At 34.7% G+C, this 15,024-nt stretch overlaps 2 protein-coding genes across 6 annotated transcripts; one reads left to right on the top strand and one right to left on the bottom strand.

The window, feature by feature from the left end:
• Positions 1-1,389: 1,389 nt before the first annotated feature.
• On the bottom strand, positions 1,390-4,601 carry LOC140825772 (fra a 1-associated protein-like). The gene is made up of 2 exons (XM_073187727.1): positions 4,348-4,601; positions 1,390-1,869 (listed from the first exon to the last, which is right to left on the bottom strand). Exons 1-2 carry the CDS (start codon positions 4,560-4,562, stop codon positions 1,491-1,493), a joined length of 594 nt encoding a protein of 197 aa, XP_073043828.1. The 5' UTR covers positions 4,563-4,601; the 3' UTR covers positions 1,390-1,490.
• Positions 4,602-7,520: 2,919 nt separating this feature from the next.
• Positions 7,521-14,861, top strand: LOC140825770 (protein ABA AND ROS SENSITIVE 1). Of its 5 annotated transcripts, XM_073187723.1 has the most exons (9): positions 7,522-8,040; positions 8,125-8,148; positions 10,486-10,592; positions 11,341-11,440; positions 12,041-12,245; positions 13,037-13,334; positions 13,967-14,042; positions 14,129-14,175; positions 14,297-14,861. In XM_073187723.1, the coding sequence occupies exons 3-9, from the start codon at positions 10,501-10,503 to the stop codon at positions 14,475-14,477; spliced, it is 999 nt and encodes a 332-aa protein (XP_073043824.1). In that variant the 5' UTR covers positions 7,522-8,040; positions 8,125-8,148; positions 10,486-10,500; the 3' UTR covers positions 14,478-14,861. The 5 variants fall into 5 exon arrangements, with proteins under 5 accessions (XP_073043826.1, XP_073043824.1, XP_073043823.1 ...); XM_073187725.1 differs by lacking the exon at positions 8,125-8,148 and having other exon boundaries at positions 7,521-8,040; XM_073187722.1 differs by having other exon boundaries at positions 7,522-8,148.
• The last annotated feature ends 163 nt before the right edge of the window (positions 14,862-15,024 follow it).

The raw sequence follows: 15,024 nt of genomic DNA, 5'->3' as shown, positions 1-15,024 counted from the left end.
CATTTTGGCATGGAATGAAACCTAGTTGTGTGTAATATATCGAAACTTTTTATGCTAGGAGAGGAGAGGGCTCTTAGCTAGTGCTCCACTTCATGCTCATGATGATATATGTATATAATAACTATACAGATAAATGGTATCATCTTTTAGTGTTATTTAAGGTCATGGGATCTTTAATCCTCGTGCAAAACGTGTGGTCAGCATGAGAAATAAAATTTGAAAATTATGTATAAAACTATTTTTTCTTCCTGTTTTGGTTCACTGTGCGACTATTCATAGTTTAATACACCATTTGGCTTTGTCAATATGATAGAGAAATTATGTATAATATATACTTAATGCATTGTACAATATTTTTTATAATTTATTTAATTTATATTTAAATGATGATTAAAATATAATTACAATAAATAGCGATAGATTATATTGTAAGTTTGATATATTAAATAAAAAATAAATAAAATAAAGGGGAAAAAAAACTGAAGTAGGAATTGAACATACCACTTGATGTTTAAGAAATAAAAATTCTATCCGCTAAGTTACATACGACCTACATTAAAATTTTAACATTTTATTAATATATATAATTATTAAAACAGATTATGACACCAAAAGTTATTCATTCTAAGGATCTCAAACTTAATAATATAATAATAATAATAATAATAATAATATAATATAGAAATCATAAGTGTGTGTATATATATATATATATGTTAAAATAATTATATATATATATAATTATTTTTAACTTTAATAATTTATTGGACAAAACAAAAATTAGTAATAAACTAATGTATTCATTGTTTGCATTGGATTTTATCAATAAGTGTGTGTGTGTATAATGATTTTTAACTTTAATCTTTTATTGGACAAAACAAAAATTAGTAATAAACTAATATATCATTGTTTGCACTGGATTTTATCCCAAAAAAAAAAAAAAAAAAAAACTCATATACTCGACTCCTAACCTTATTTACTTCAAAAATTAGTAATAAACTAATATATCATTGTTTACAAGCATTGCCACAACTCACTTCAAAAACTAGCTCCATTTTCATGTCCAATTAGAAAAAAAAATAAAAAATTACAATGCCCACAAAAACACTCTTCCACAGTAAGCTATGAGAAAATTATCTCATTTCTGTAAGAATACTAAAGTCACATTTGGATAGAAATATTTCATAATTTGAAATATATTTTTGTAATAAAAAAAACAATATCATAAACTTTAAACTCACTATTTTCATGTTTATATAATGTTTCATGTCAATTAAGATGAATGCAAATTATCGAGACATTTGAAATTTTTTGTAATTAATATGTAAAGAAATATGAATTTTATATTTTATATATTGTTTAGTTGTTAGTGTTAAAACTATATCCAAATTAATGGATTTCAAATCCATGTCCCCTCCAAATGCAACTCAAGAACAGGGCTCGAATTTATTATATACGACATGAACTAAAAGGTCTCCACATAACAGGTTTCAAACTTCATTCGCTAAACCAGAGAGATCGATCTCTTCATCAGAAGTTTTCTTGGGTTGAGCTATGGTGCGAGGATGGCTTTCAATATGAATTCCATGCTTCTTGCAAGATGATGATGAAGAATCACCGTCATATATCGGAGGAAACCCAACTGAATTGAAGAACCCATTCTTCATTTCTTCAGCTGCCTCGAAAAATCGACCAAAACCCCCAAAGAAACTACGTTCAATGGCTTCAATATCACCACGTAGCCCAGGGAAATAAGAGCCCGATGGAGGTCTGGGATCTGCTGAATCCAAAGAGAATGACCCTTTAGCCATTTTGTCCGTGACATCTTCCTCGACATATTCTTCGATAGATTCAACCACCTCACTGGGCCTGAGTAAAAAGAAAACATATAACTAATACGTCAACATACGACAAGATCAACATATGACAAGGTTCGCACATCGCAGTTCAAAGTTTTGATATTATGTTTGGATTAGAACCTGAAAACAGATCCAACTGCATAAAAGAATGGGCGTTGTTTCGGAGAAACAATTTTTCATCCCAGAGCAAAAATAAACATTGTCATTCATTTTCCTTCTCTTTTCCAAGAAGAAATTTTTCCACTTTTCACATCTTTCCACACAATCAATACTCACTAAATTTTTAGTCACGTTCCAAAAAATAATATATTATAACAAAATAAAATATTCTAAAATAATTTCAGTCCTGATTCAATATTTACAATAATAATTCAATTTCCTAAAAACAAAACAACCACCATGTACTTTCAATATTTCCACAAAACTCCCAGTGAGAAACCAAAAAAGCCCACGGTCTTTATGAATCCTAAGCACATATAGAGTGCAAAAAATTTGACCAAAAAAAAAGATAAAAATGCTGTAGGAAACATGTTGGTTTGCATATTTATCACGAAGCTGGGATATCAAAAAGCAGACAATATCATGCAGTTCGGTCTTCATCACCATGGCTGCAATCTCAAACTCGATATGACTGCAGGCAATCATAATTCTCCACATCTTTCAATAAACTGAAGAAGAAAACAACTCTTGCACCAAGCATTCAATTGTTTTCTTCTATAGAAAAACAATTTGACGCATATCACCAGTGCCTTTGTTAGATTATTCAATTGAATTTAAAGGAAAATTGACATTACAAAATATAAAATGACCCTGACATCACCTTTTCCACATTAGCTGAAAATTCCGAGTCAATTATAATAGCACTGTCGAGGCAGGAAATTGTAGACACTTCATGAAATGCCATCAAACTTTTATACACCAATTTCACTCATTTACAAATTTGAATGACAAAATCATATTTCAAATCATTACACATATTCAGGTTGTTAACATTAAGCGCTAGTGGTAAACACGCATAGAACAATCACACCCCCAAATTTGCGAGAATTTGAAAGAAAATAGGGATGCAAGATAAGAAAAATCTAAAACATAAAATATAAATGAACTTCATAAAATTCCTTCTTCCGAGCAATTAACCACGCAATGGATTAAGAAAAAATACAAGATATGTTTTGTAAAGGTAAAAAAAACTAAAATCAATCCATAATAACTAAAACAACAATAGCTATTAAGTTTAATAAAACCATCAATTTGATTAACTATGTTCAGTTCATGGAGCTTTCCATGATAGACGGGTTGGAGATCTACTAACATATATGATCAGGCTACTTTGAGAAATTTTAGACATTTTGGGGCGATGGGGAAAAACAATAAAATAGTGGTGTTCTATAACTTAAAGGCCTAAATGGTGCTCTGTACAATAATTTCTCTATTTTTTATATTTTCAGTTTTTCCCCCAAAATCAGCAAGGAACCACTGTATCATATGTCCGAGTCAAATACAACAGGATAGCATCAGCAATTGCCCTCAAACATTTGTGTACACCAGAAGGAGCCCTCGTGCTTAGAATTCAAGGAGTATTGAACATGTCCCCATGCAGAAGAAACAATCCTCTGATGAAAACATTTTGATCCATAGACACAAAGTTAGTTTCTTTAAGGAACTTCAAAAAGTCACAGTTTCACCAAGTTTACTCCACTTCTCTAAGGCTTCTCCACAAATTCACCCAAAAAATTTCAATTTCATGGATCTCCCACATGGTGGTTTACACAAACTATGGGCTACCCACAAAACCAGACTGAAAAGCATTGGTCCTTCCAGATTCGACTTACAAATTTCTCAAGTACCGTTGTTACCTATAGCAAGTAAAAGAAATAAATGATTGAATCAAAACCTAGTGGAGGTGAAGGTGAACTCATGCCCTCAACTAAATAAAAAGTTCAGCATATGCATTCCTTAAATCTTTAAATAAATCTTAACCACATACGCTCCTTAAATCTTTAAAAAATCTCAAGTCACTCACTCCTTTGGCACACAAAATTAGCCTATCCGTGTAATTTTTTTTTAAAAAAGTCAATTTTTCACCATTTCAATTGCTATCTCTCTTTCCCTGATATTTCCAGAAGAATATTTTGCAAACAAGAAGTCCAAACTTGAGTCCCAAACAGACACGAAACCTGATTGCAGCTCCTACATGTGGTATATGTCATTTCTTCACATCGCCGAACACATAAACAGGTGTTTTCTTCATTCAATAATCTAGTTGAAAGCCTAATTCATATTCATAATAAATGAAAAAGGTTGAATTTTATGTATAAAATTATCATCTTACGGGACATATGAAACCTAAATAAATTCGTCAATAGATCAAACGAACCCAATGCAACACAAACCAGTACTTCTTTTACACCAAAACAACCATTTAAATTCAACCTTCCATGTTCCAACTTCTGCCTTTAAAAAAAACAAAAAAAAAAAAACTCTGTACCTCCCAATGCAATCTTTGAAAATCTGTTCGGTGTTATTGCACTTTCGGATGAATTTCCCAGGCTCTACTTCCTCTGTGCGGCACCGTGACGTCACGATCTTGCGGGTAGCGCAGCGGTCCCCGCTACCGTTGACTTCAGGGACCACCGAACCGCGAAACTTGCCGGAGGAGGAAGAGTTAAACTCAGAATCATCGTCTTTCCACACCCAACCCATTGCGAATTGTTTTATATCGGCTTTTTGTAATTATATATATTTATTTGCTTTGTTTTTGTAATTATATATATTTATTTGCTTTGTTTTTTATTTACAGAAGTTTTTGTGAGTTTTGTTACTCTATTCATTATATCCTTAAAAAAATTATTTTATATTTATATGCTTGATTAAAATATTTTTGAGCAAAACACTATAATATTATTAAGCAAGTTCTGATACAATTACATCAGAAAATATAAAAAGATCGTGGACAGACTCATATTTATTAATGATGTAATAAGTGTTTACCATATCATACAAAAAAAGTTGATAAATTTTCATTTTGTGGAGTCTAAGTTAAAATATTATTTGTTTTTTCCCCTGCAAGAAATTTTAAAACACTATAAATTGGTTTTACTAGGTTATTTATTCAAATATTTTTTTTATAAATTCAATCCAATATATGTGCCTGATTAATAATCATAATATTAAATTGCTCATATCTTGAAGGTACACTGTCATTCCATATACACATCTGACACATACCTCATGCTCTGTCCTTCCCCCTACTTTTCAACAAGGAAACACATATCATGATTTTTTGACTAATGGATTTACGAAGTAATTCAAACATTTGATTTTGTCAGGTTATCCAGATATATACATACATATATGGAAAATATTTCAAATGAATATTTAACGTACACATAAGACCAAATGCAGTAGAGCCATGAGGAGAAGCCGTAAATTTGGCAAATTTTATGAGTTGTCTGTCATTCATCGGATTGTGCTAGATTTCGTAATGGAAATGGAAATTGTTTCATGTCTACGCAAAAATAATAATAAATTGATGCTAAAAATCGAAAAAGTAATAATAACAAACTCCAGTAGCTCAAAAAGCCAAAAAAAGCAAATTTCTTAACTTAATATTATTTTGGCCAAGGCGAATAGCCCCTCCACTGTGCACGTCAATCCTCTTGGAAGAAGCGGACACAGCGCTCAAAAAGAGTGCTTCAGCTGGCATAAGATGCTTCAGAAGATTCGGCGCTTCACTGCATTACGGTCCGGGACCGGAGCAACAAATGCACTCGGCCGGAAAAATGTGACACCTTCAATTCTTAGACTTGGAACACAAAGTCTTGTTGAATTTGGCCATTACAAATAGGTTCTTGAATTTGATGTTGGTAGGGCTAGCAGTGAGATTGCGGCGAGAAAATAGGCGGGCTCACACAGAGGTTGGAGAGATGCTACATGGGATCAAGGAGACTCAGCAATCCCATGTATATTCCGTGGGGACTCGTACTACACCAGTTGAAGAGGTCAAAAACTTGTATAAATCTGCCAAAGGAGACCGATTGGTGGATTCGAAGTCAAGTCATTTATAAATTATAGCCCACGTCACATCACTCAAATGTATTATTTATTTTAATTAATGTAAAAATAAATTAGACAACGAGTTGAAAATTACAAAAATAAAAGCAGCATAGCATAATAAAACGAGTCAACCAATTTCACCTAAAATTTAGTAAGCCGCGGGAAATAGAAAGCTGCGAAGGTACCTGAGATATCTCTGGAACTCCCTAGAACAAGCCTACGAACATTCATTTTTTACGGGGCTCTTTTGAAAGTTTCCATGAAAATTTCCTATGCTGTTCCAATTTTTTTAGCATCAAATGATTGAACTAATAAAAAAAATATATTTAATGTATTTCAATCAATCAGAAACATATCACCATTACCGTACGTATCTACGTATCTGAGGTGAGGTGAGGTGAGCAAGTCGCCTCGGCTTCATTTTCAGGGACCCAACTTGAAATACTGAAAATAATTCGATTGAAATATTTTATTAAATATTTTGTACGCAATATTTAGGAATTTTATATAACACATACCAAAATGGTAGAGAGTGCTCACTTCATAGTTTATTTATCCACTTGCACCTGGATTACACGGTTGATTACGTAGTCACCAATCTCACCATCTTTCCATCTTTCATTCTTCACCCGACCTCTATAAGTAAGAGTCCGCCTATTTCTCACTTGGTCACCATACTCTTCATGACCAGACAATTCATGCAACGGCGCGCATTTGTTCCTCCGGTCTCGGACCGCAGCGCGGTGAAGCGCCTAATCTTCGCAGGCATCGCTCGCTCCCTGAAGTACTCTTTTGAGCGCTGTCTTCGCTTCTTTAAAGGGGATTGACATCGAAATCCCCCTCGGATCGATCGGTTGTCTTTTATGTTGTGTTTTCACGAGGCAGCTGTTCTCTAGTTTATGTGCGTTTGTGTTTGTTTATGTTGTTCGTGTAAAAACAAGGACAGGTGCCTGTATGGAATCATCAACGAAGCTACACGGGGAGGAGATACGCGTGATATCCGCTTGCTTGGCTCAAGAAATTCACCTGGTTTTGTAATTCTGTACCTCCATTGAGCCATTTCTCTATATATGTTTTTGTGATTGATCAGTTTTGCAAATTCGTTTTGCCTTACTTGGAGTGATGTGGGCTCTAGGCGCGAAGAATTAGGAAGCAGAGCATGAGAAATGAAACTCAAATAATGAATAAATAATTACTTTAAAATGACTGAAACTTTAAATCACCAAATTTTAATATAAAAACTGTTCGGTTTTTATTTCTTTACTCCAAAGTTATTCTGTAATTTTTTTAAAAAATTATAATAAATCTGTAATGATTAGGCTTCCTTTTATTATGCATTTAAGCATATGATGTTTTTTGTCAAAAAATAATAGTAGGGATATGAAACGATTTTGAAATTATTATATAATAGTAGAGTTATAAAAATGGTTGTGAATTTTCTATGTACTCCGTTTTTTAATATAAAAAAGGTTATTTGCAAATTATTTTAATTTTTCCACCGGACAAAAACTATGAGTTATAAAATAAATTAATAAGTACTAATAATAACGAGTTTAATTACATTTTATTCAATTGTTTATGATCTTAAATATATATACATATATACACACGCACACGCGATAAAAAGAAAAAAAGGAAACCAAAATTCCCCAAATAGAAAATCTAATCCCCAACTCCATTCCTGTTGCCTGTTGGTCTCTCTTTCCCTCTCCCCATTTCGCGTCTGCATCGCCCCTTTTGGCCGGAAAGTGGCCGGAGACCAATGCGAGTGATAGCCCATTACCTGTATATTTGATTCGAGCCATTAATCTATGAATTTGAGCCTCATTTCGTCAACCCGAGCCCAAGTCGCGAGCTGTTGTTAATCGATTTTCTGACCATTTCGCCCGCGATTTATTCGATGTTAGGCCGAGGGTCGATGGTATTTGAGCTCTAGATCAATTTCGAGCAAGCCTAGTTCGTTTCCCGTCGCCCAGCTGTTTTTCCGGCGAGTTTCGCCGATGTACCGCCGCGAGCAGCCTTTGTTCCGAGTTTAATTCGAGTTGCTTCGATTTTTGAGCATTTTAGACTCGATTTTCCAGCTTGTTTCTAACATCCTTGTTCAAGATTCGCAGGCTGCCGGGGAGTGAGAATTTACCCATTCAATTTAATTTGATTTTTGACTCGTTTATCGCAATATATTGATTATTGTTTGGGTTTAATGTTTTAGGTATCGAATTTGGACGTTCTAAAGGTATATTTTCGACAACCTAAAATAATTGCTGAATTAGTTGGTGTGATATTTTGGGAAATTAAATTGGTCGCGATTATTGTTGGATCAGTGAGTTGAATGTTTGACTGAATTGACCGATAATGGCTTTAAACTTTGGAGAATAGGGTAGAGTAGATGCTACCTGTGGGACAGTGCCCTTACAGGATCTCAGCCATTGATTTTACATGGTGATTAAATCTGGACCTTTGATCACTTCATGGGGTGTATGTGTGTTTAAATCTGGGCTTTTGATCATCTCATGGGGGCAGTGCCTCACAAGGTAGGGTGAAATAAACCTGTCCAACTTTGAGAAATTAGGAATTTTAGTTGAATTACTGGAATCACCGGAAATTAAATATTTATCAGCTTAGTGAATTACTTAAGGTCACGTTTGGATTGATGTACTTCAAATCCACTCATTGTATGTTTATATAATGTTTTATATTAACTAAAATAAATTTCAAGTTCATCCAATGATGAATGTATTTGAAATTCATTTTACTTTGTGTATCTAATGTTTAAATAACTAAGGTTTGCATTTAATATTTCATTTGTTGTTTAATTGTTAACAATAGAAAAATAATCAAAATCCTTAGATTTCAAATTCATCCATCCACTTGCAACCTAAATTAATAATGGCCAAAGATTTGAAGTTGGAAGTTCAAGTTGATCGTTTGGACCGACATTGAATGGTTAGGTATGTTACGGCAGAGTAATGGTAACACATAATTACATGTATGCATATTCATGTACTGTTATTTGTACTTGTGTGATTAGTTACTATACCTATATTGAATACCTTGTTTATATGTTCATTTGTTTGAAACATTTTATGGCATTTAGAAATAGGACATGTTATCTTAAAACATTCATTTTGAGCGTTATCGTTCTTGTTAACTGTTGATGTTTATTGTTATTCAACACATGTTATTTTTTGTATTGGGATCATGATGTGGCTGATAAACCTGTTTATGAGACACCTAATACCGTGGATATGATTGAACCTCCGCATGTTAGTGCAGCCCTACGGGGTGAGTGCTGAGATTGTGATATCAAGTTCTGTTCATTGTGCCATTCTTGTTGTATCGTCGATAGCGGTATGTAGGACAAGTTGTGGGTTTTAGATCGGACATATCACGACATACCTAACATACTTGGGTAGAGCGATTTAGCTGCGTGACGAAGTGATTTCCTATTTATTGTTAGCTTGGGCATTGTTCCAGTTGTTATTGTATCGTTTATTGACGCTTTCTTACATGTTGCATTTGAGCCAAACATGGATTGCATATTTCATTCATAGATATGCGTATACATCGTTTATGTTTATCAGCATTGTTGTTTAACTGTATATACAGAAGATTTACCCCTTTCTTGGGGGCTGCCGTGGTGGCTTTGTGGCACCATGGCAGGCCATTCAGGTTCGGATGATCCACGAGGTAGATCTTCTGCTAGTGGAGGCTAGTGAGATTGTTTGTTATAGGCCATACCAAAACGGCTACTCTAATGGCCTCAAGCTTTATAATATAGTATAGATAGTGTAGATTACGTCGGAGTTTTATACGTTAGCCGAGAGGTGCCCCAAGTAGTTGTATCGTGTTTTCAAAGTTTATTTGTTTTTGTGTGACTGAGCCGGTGTGCTCTGCATGTGACTTTTACTATTTAGTCATGGTCAGTGCAGCTGTTACTTGTTTTATGTTATATTCTAAATTTCAGAATTTATATTTGTAAACTGTTGTTTGATTTTCTAGGATGTCCAACTTGTGGAGAGGTCATGATGAAATTTTTCTAAAATTGTTTTCCGCTGCTTACATTAATAAATCGTTAATTGCATGTTAGTTAAATACGATTAGAGTAACGGGGCCTTACAGTATTTCCTTTAGATAATGAATACTTACTATTTTCTCTAGAGTTATCTGTGTTTGGGACTTGAGTGTACTTGAGAATTGTGGTTGCAAGATGATGCTTTGATATAGTGAAAATATAGGTGAGATGCTGCCCGTTTTATAGAAGACCCAGGGCTTCACAGTTTGCCATTAAGAGTGTAATTTTGTTTGCAATTGTTGATTATAGTTTCCTATTTCTGTATGTTAGACCAAACAATACTTGATTTTCATGATTTAAGGATTGTGGATTGCTTAATTCTGACTTTTGTGTTGTTTAATACTGTTGGATTAGATTGTTGGTGGCAAATTCTAAGGTTGTTCCATTTATTAGGAGTTCTAGAAGTTTGATATTTGAAATTTGGAGTGCTATCTCTGTGGTTAAGTTTTTGTAGTTGGATTGAATTCAATTTTCTTATTTTCTTTGTTTTGCATGTAGTATTAGTATTTGAAAATGGATGTGCAAGCAAAGAGGAAAGCCTTGTTTCGAGCCAAACTGAATGCACAAAAGCAGGAGAAGCAGCGCATCGATTCTCCTCTCATTAGGTACTGCAAATTTCATGGCAACGTGTTTAATTCCATTGTGAAATCATTGTTTGAGGCGCCCACCATGATCTCGAGCCTTTGAGAAATGTGAATATAATATGATGACTGAGTGAGGTTGTAAAATATTTAACATGAAGCTGGTCTTGGGTGCTTATGTGTGGACTTTTGTTTGTTAATATCCAATCAGGATACATCTTGAAAATCAGTTCTGGCCATATGTCTCCATTTCCTTTGACTTACATGCAAGGGGAACATATAAAAGTATAAAATTATGGTTAATCTGCTATTGCTTGAGCTTCTAGAAAAAGTGTTTTCCAGCGTTGTGCTATTAAATCGATACATACCTATGTGCTTCTGCTCTGTTTTGTCATTATATACCCATCCATCTGTTCCATGATTTGCATTGTTTTACAGTTGAGCAATAAAATGTAGCTGTGCATTCTTTTTGGCCTTTCCGATGCTATAGTAGTGGTCATGTTGTTCTATTTGATTAAACTTGCTAATCTTAGGAACAATAGGGACACTTACAAGTTTTACAGAGTTTGTCATCCTCCAGTATATATCTCGTAAGATTGACTTATATTCAGGCTCTCAAATCACCATAATGGAAAAATCTGGTTCAATGGGTGGTATCGTTTTGACTATACATTGGCCATTTTTAATATTGCACGTGGATTCAAGCACCATGTGTTCTTTGGTGCAATATTTTTATTCAAACAAGTTGATTCTTTGCCAATTGTAAATGCAGGTACGATGAACATGATCAACCCGTATGCAGGGTTTGTGATGTTGTCATAAAGTCCGAGTCCCTATGGCCTGCACACCAAGCTTCTCGTAAACATAATGAGGTAAATGTTGAATCAAATCTGGGACAGTGGAATTGTAAGAGGATGAAGCTAGGGTGTTTAATGTCTTACTCCAATTTGTCTCCCGATTTCATTGCAGCGCATTGAGTTAAAATTGGTGGTAATTTTAAGTTTGGTTGAGGTCTTATTCCTGTATGGCTAAGATTTAGACTACGTGCAGCTGAACACTGACATGATATGCTCTTTGTGTTTCACTTGTTTATGAAAGTACAAATATTCTCCAACATTTAAAGCTTGCCGTCCTTCCTCTACACAATTCCACACTAAATCAAATATAAAGGTGGAAAAACTGAATCCCATTGATATTCTCAGTCATGCCTTCTCGCCCCTCCGACCCCTTTCTTTCATGTAAATCAGCAATTCACAGTTTGGATTTAGGGCTTTGATAATTGCTGCCCTAGATGTTTGATAAAACCTAAGTAGTGACTGGAGTGTTGTGCACTTGCAATTACAGTGTAGTATCCGTGCTTTTTTATTGATCCCATCTGGGAAGCAAAATTTCTCCAAGCTTCTTTGTTGTTGCTTTTGTAGTAAATTTTATGTCCACTAAACTTTCTTAACGGGATACTGATACTTGTATAGGCTATTGACAAACTCAAAGCTAGTGCAGCTGCACTAAATCGGGTCAGTAGCTCCAAACCTGAACCTGAGTTGCCGAATTCTAAACCTGAGTCTCACGGAGAGTTGCTGGAGAAATCTAAACCATCAGCTGCATTGCCTAAGAATCGACCGTCTATGCCCCCTCCCGGTTTTTTTGATAATCATGAGCCAAAAAGGCGGAAAAATGGTAACGATCTGATTTAATATTACCATTTAATTTTTTGGTATCATATTGTTGGATGGGCTCATCGTTTGTTTGATTTTTTATATACTTGTGCCAATTTGTGACTGTAATGAAGTCAAATGAACCATAGTATATCAATTATAAATTTCTTGAATGTCTTGCACATTGGCTTCTCAATCCCCTCTATTTACTGCCTGATCATATATTTTGCAATGCTGTGTGTTTGACGTTAGGGATTTCATTCCAATCCTTTGTGTGAAAACATTGTAGGAACCTTCAATCTTTTGTGCATAGGGTGTAGATGAGAAGCTGATCTGGGAGAGTTGTTCAATGGACGGGTTTCTGTTTTCCAAAAGAAGATGTATGATCATGTCCACCTGGTGAATGAACTAGTATTAACTAGGGGCAGCTTGCTGGCAGTGATGGAAGACTTTGAATTTTTGTTGGTGTTCCACAATGTTCCAGTGGTACAGGATGAGCTAATCAATGTGGAAAATAATTTTTAATAGTATAACAGATATTAAAAGTACACGACGCAGTCTGACATAATAAATGGCAGCACCATTTGTCTGAACGCTCACCTTTGTCACCTTGATCTGTTAGCCAGCCCTATAATGAATTTTGTTTCCTAAATTTCTTGAGTAGTTTGTGTTATAATGTGGAGTGCTATCACAGTTCGAGAAATCCGTTATATACTTTTTCATTTAACATTTGCAATCCTAATGAACAAGAGTTATCTTTGTGGTTTTATTCATTCAAGTAAACCGTGTTTGAGTTATGTTCTATTCTTATAGAAAGGGATTCGGGGAAGTTGAGAGACCGTGAGTCACACAGAGAATCGGTTGCTGCAAAAACTCAAATAGTGGAGCCATTTGTCCTAGCTAGTGGGATAGACAATGTATCAGCTATGGCTCCGTATGAGAGTGAACACGATCCTGAATTTCAATCTTCCAAAGATTTAAGGCGGGGTTCAAAAATAGCTGTTGGCATTGAAGACAAACAAGTCAGAGGAGCTCTTCCTGAAGGGTTTTTTGATGACAAAGATTCTGATTTACGTGCACGAGGCATAACTCCTGTGAAGCCAGATGTCAAGTGAGTTGCCTCTCACTTTTCCTTTATTTATTTTTTCACATGCACATAAATGCATCTTTATTTTCATTTAGTTTTGCGGGTGACAACATGTTAACTGCTGCTGTTAGAGGAGTGTTGACAATATAAGCATGCTACTTGTTTGTGGAACGTATATTTATTTATTTTTGAGAAACAAATAATATAATAATGTGGTGGACCTTGTGATTTAAATATACAAATTAGATCAGTACATTTAAGTGAGCTCGAGAATGGTTTTTATAGTTTTCAACTAGTGTTGAGACAAATTGGCTACTACAATTTCATGTTCTCATTTGATATCTGATGTGGAGTGTTTGGGAATATTATGGCTTTTATGGATTGGACGTTGGTAGTTGATCCACAATTTTGATGCTAGAGACTTTTCATTTTCTTGTCAAGGACAATGCAGAGAAATGCTTTGCTCATATTAGCTGATATTAGTGATTTATATAAAAATATATTGACCGGCCTAAAGTTTATCATGCAAATAGGTGTAGCTTTAACGATAATTATCACTGCTATAAATTGCTTTCCGCTACCCGAAATTACGTTGAGGTATAATCTCATCTTTCTTCTTTCAATTTGAATTAATACTCCATTTCTAATCCGGGCAGGGATGAATACAAGGAGTTTGAAAAGTTAATCCAAGATGATTTGCAGGAGATAGACAATCGTTTGGAAGAAGAAGAGGTGCGACTCATCTTACATATTACCAACCGTTTGATTCATACACTAATATTGTATGTCATATAAAAGTACGGGTGTTCATCTTGCAGTTTGATGCTGCCGAGATGATCGAAGAGGCAGAATCTGTAGAACAAAGGTAACTTGTCAATGTGAAACACTATACATGCATGTATATATGAATTTATTTTATCAGGATCTCACTGCATTCGAGCATCTCTACTCAAATACTTGTGTCGCCTTTCATCTCGAGTCTGCAGGTCTTATAGGGATAGGGTGGAAATATTGAGAAGGAAGAAAATGGAGCTTAAAGTTTCTAAGCCTGTTGCTCAAGTTAGAGATCCCAAAGTTGCATCTGAGGATTCTATTCGGGAAAATTCATCAAGTGATGAAGAAAACGATGAGAACTTCACAGTCGATTGGAGAGCAAAGCATCTTTGAACACGTTTATTTTTGGGGTGCTGTACCTCCATCCAGTCTGGGAAAAAGGACTTCATGCTGCGTCAGATTGAAGAATTTGGAAAAATAGAATTCTGGTTGACATCAGGGTGCTTTTGCTGTTTTTCTTGACATAAATTGAAGCTCTGGGAAAGTTCGGTGGTTGTGCCTTTACCCATCTGAAATGTTTATGTGGTATAAGAGTTTGAGAGAGTGTTTGTGCAACGCATTTGAATTGGGACTTTGACTGGTGCTATATCCTAATTGCGAACAAAGTATACTTATGATACGTGAGTGTTACGAGAACACCCACGAATATTTCACAACATTAGAACCCTTTTTACATGAATGTGAGAAATACGGAGATATGAGATCTCTAGATGAATGTCTTGTCTTATCATGTGATCGGATCAAAGCCCAGGTGGGTGATTATCAGTTTTGAGATTCGTGTATTTGGTTAAACTTGCTGAAAATATTTTATAAGCTTATTTAAAATAATTTATAAATTAGATAGTTTTATTTTAAAAATAAGTTATTAATATGTTTGGAC

Source organism: Primulina eburnea, chromosome 3 (genome assembly GCF_022965805.1).
Source record: "Primulina eburnea isolate SZY01 chromosome 3, ASM2296580v1, whole genome shotgun sequence".
Classification (NCBI taxonomy): domain Eukaryota; kingdom Viridiplantae; phylum Streptophyta; class Magnoliopsida; order Lamiales; family Gesneriaceae; genus Primulina; species Primulina eburnea.
This window is presented reverse-complemented; position numbering and strand designations above follow the sequence as displayed.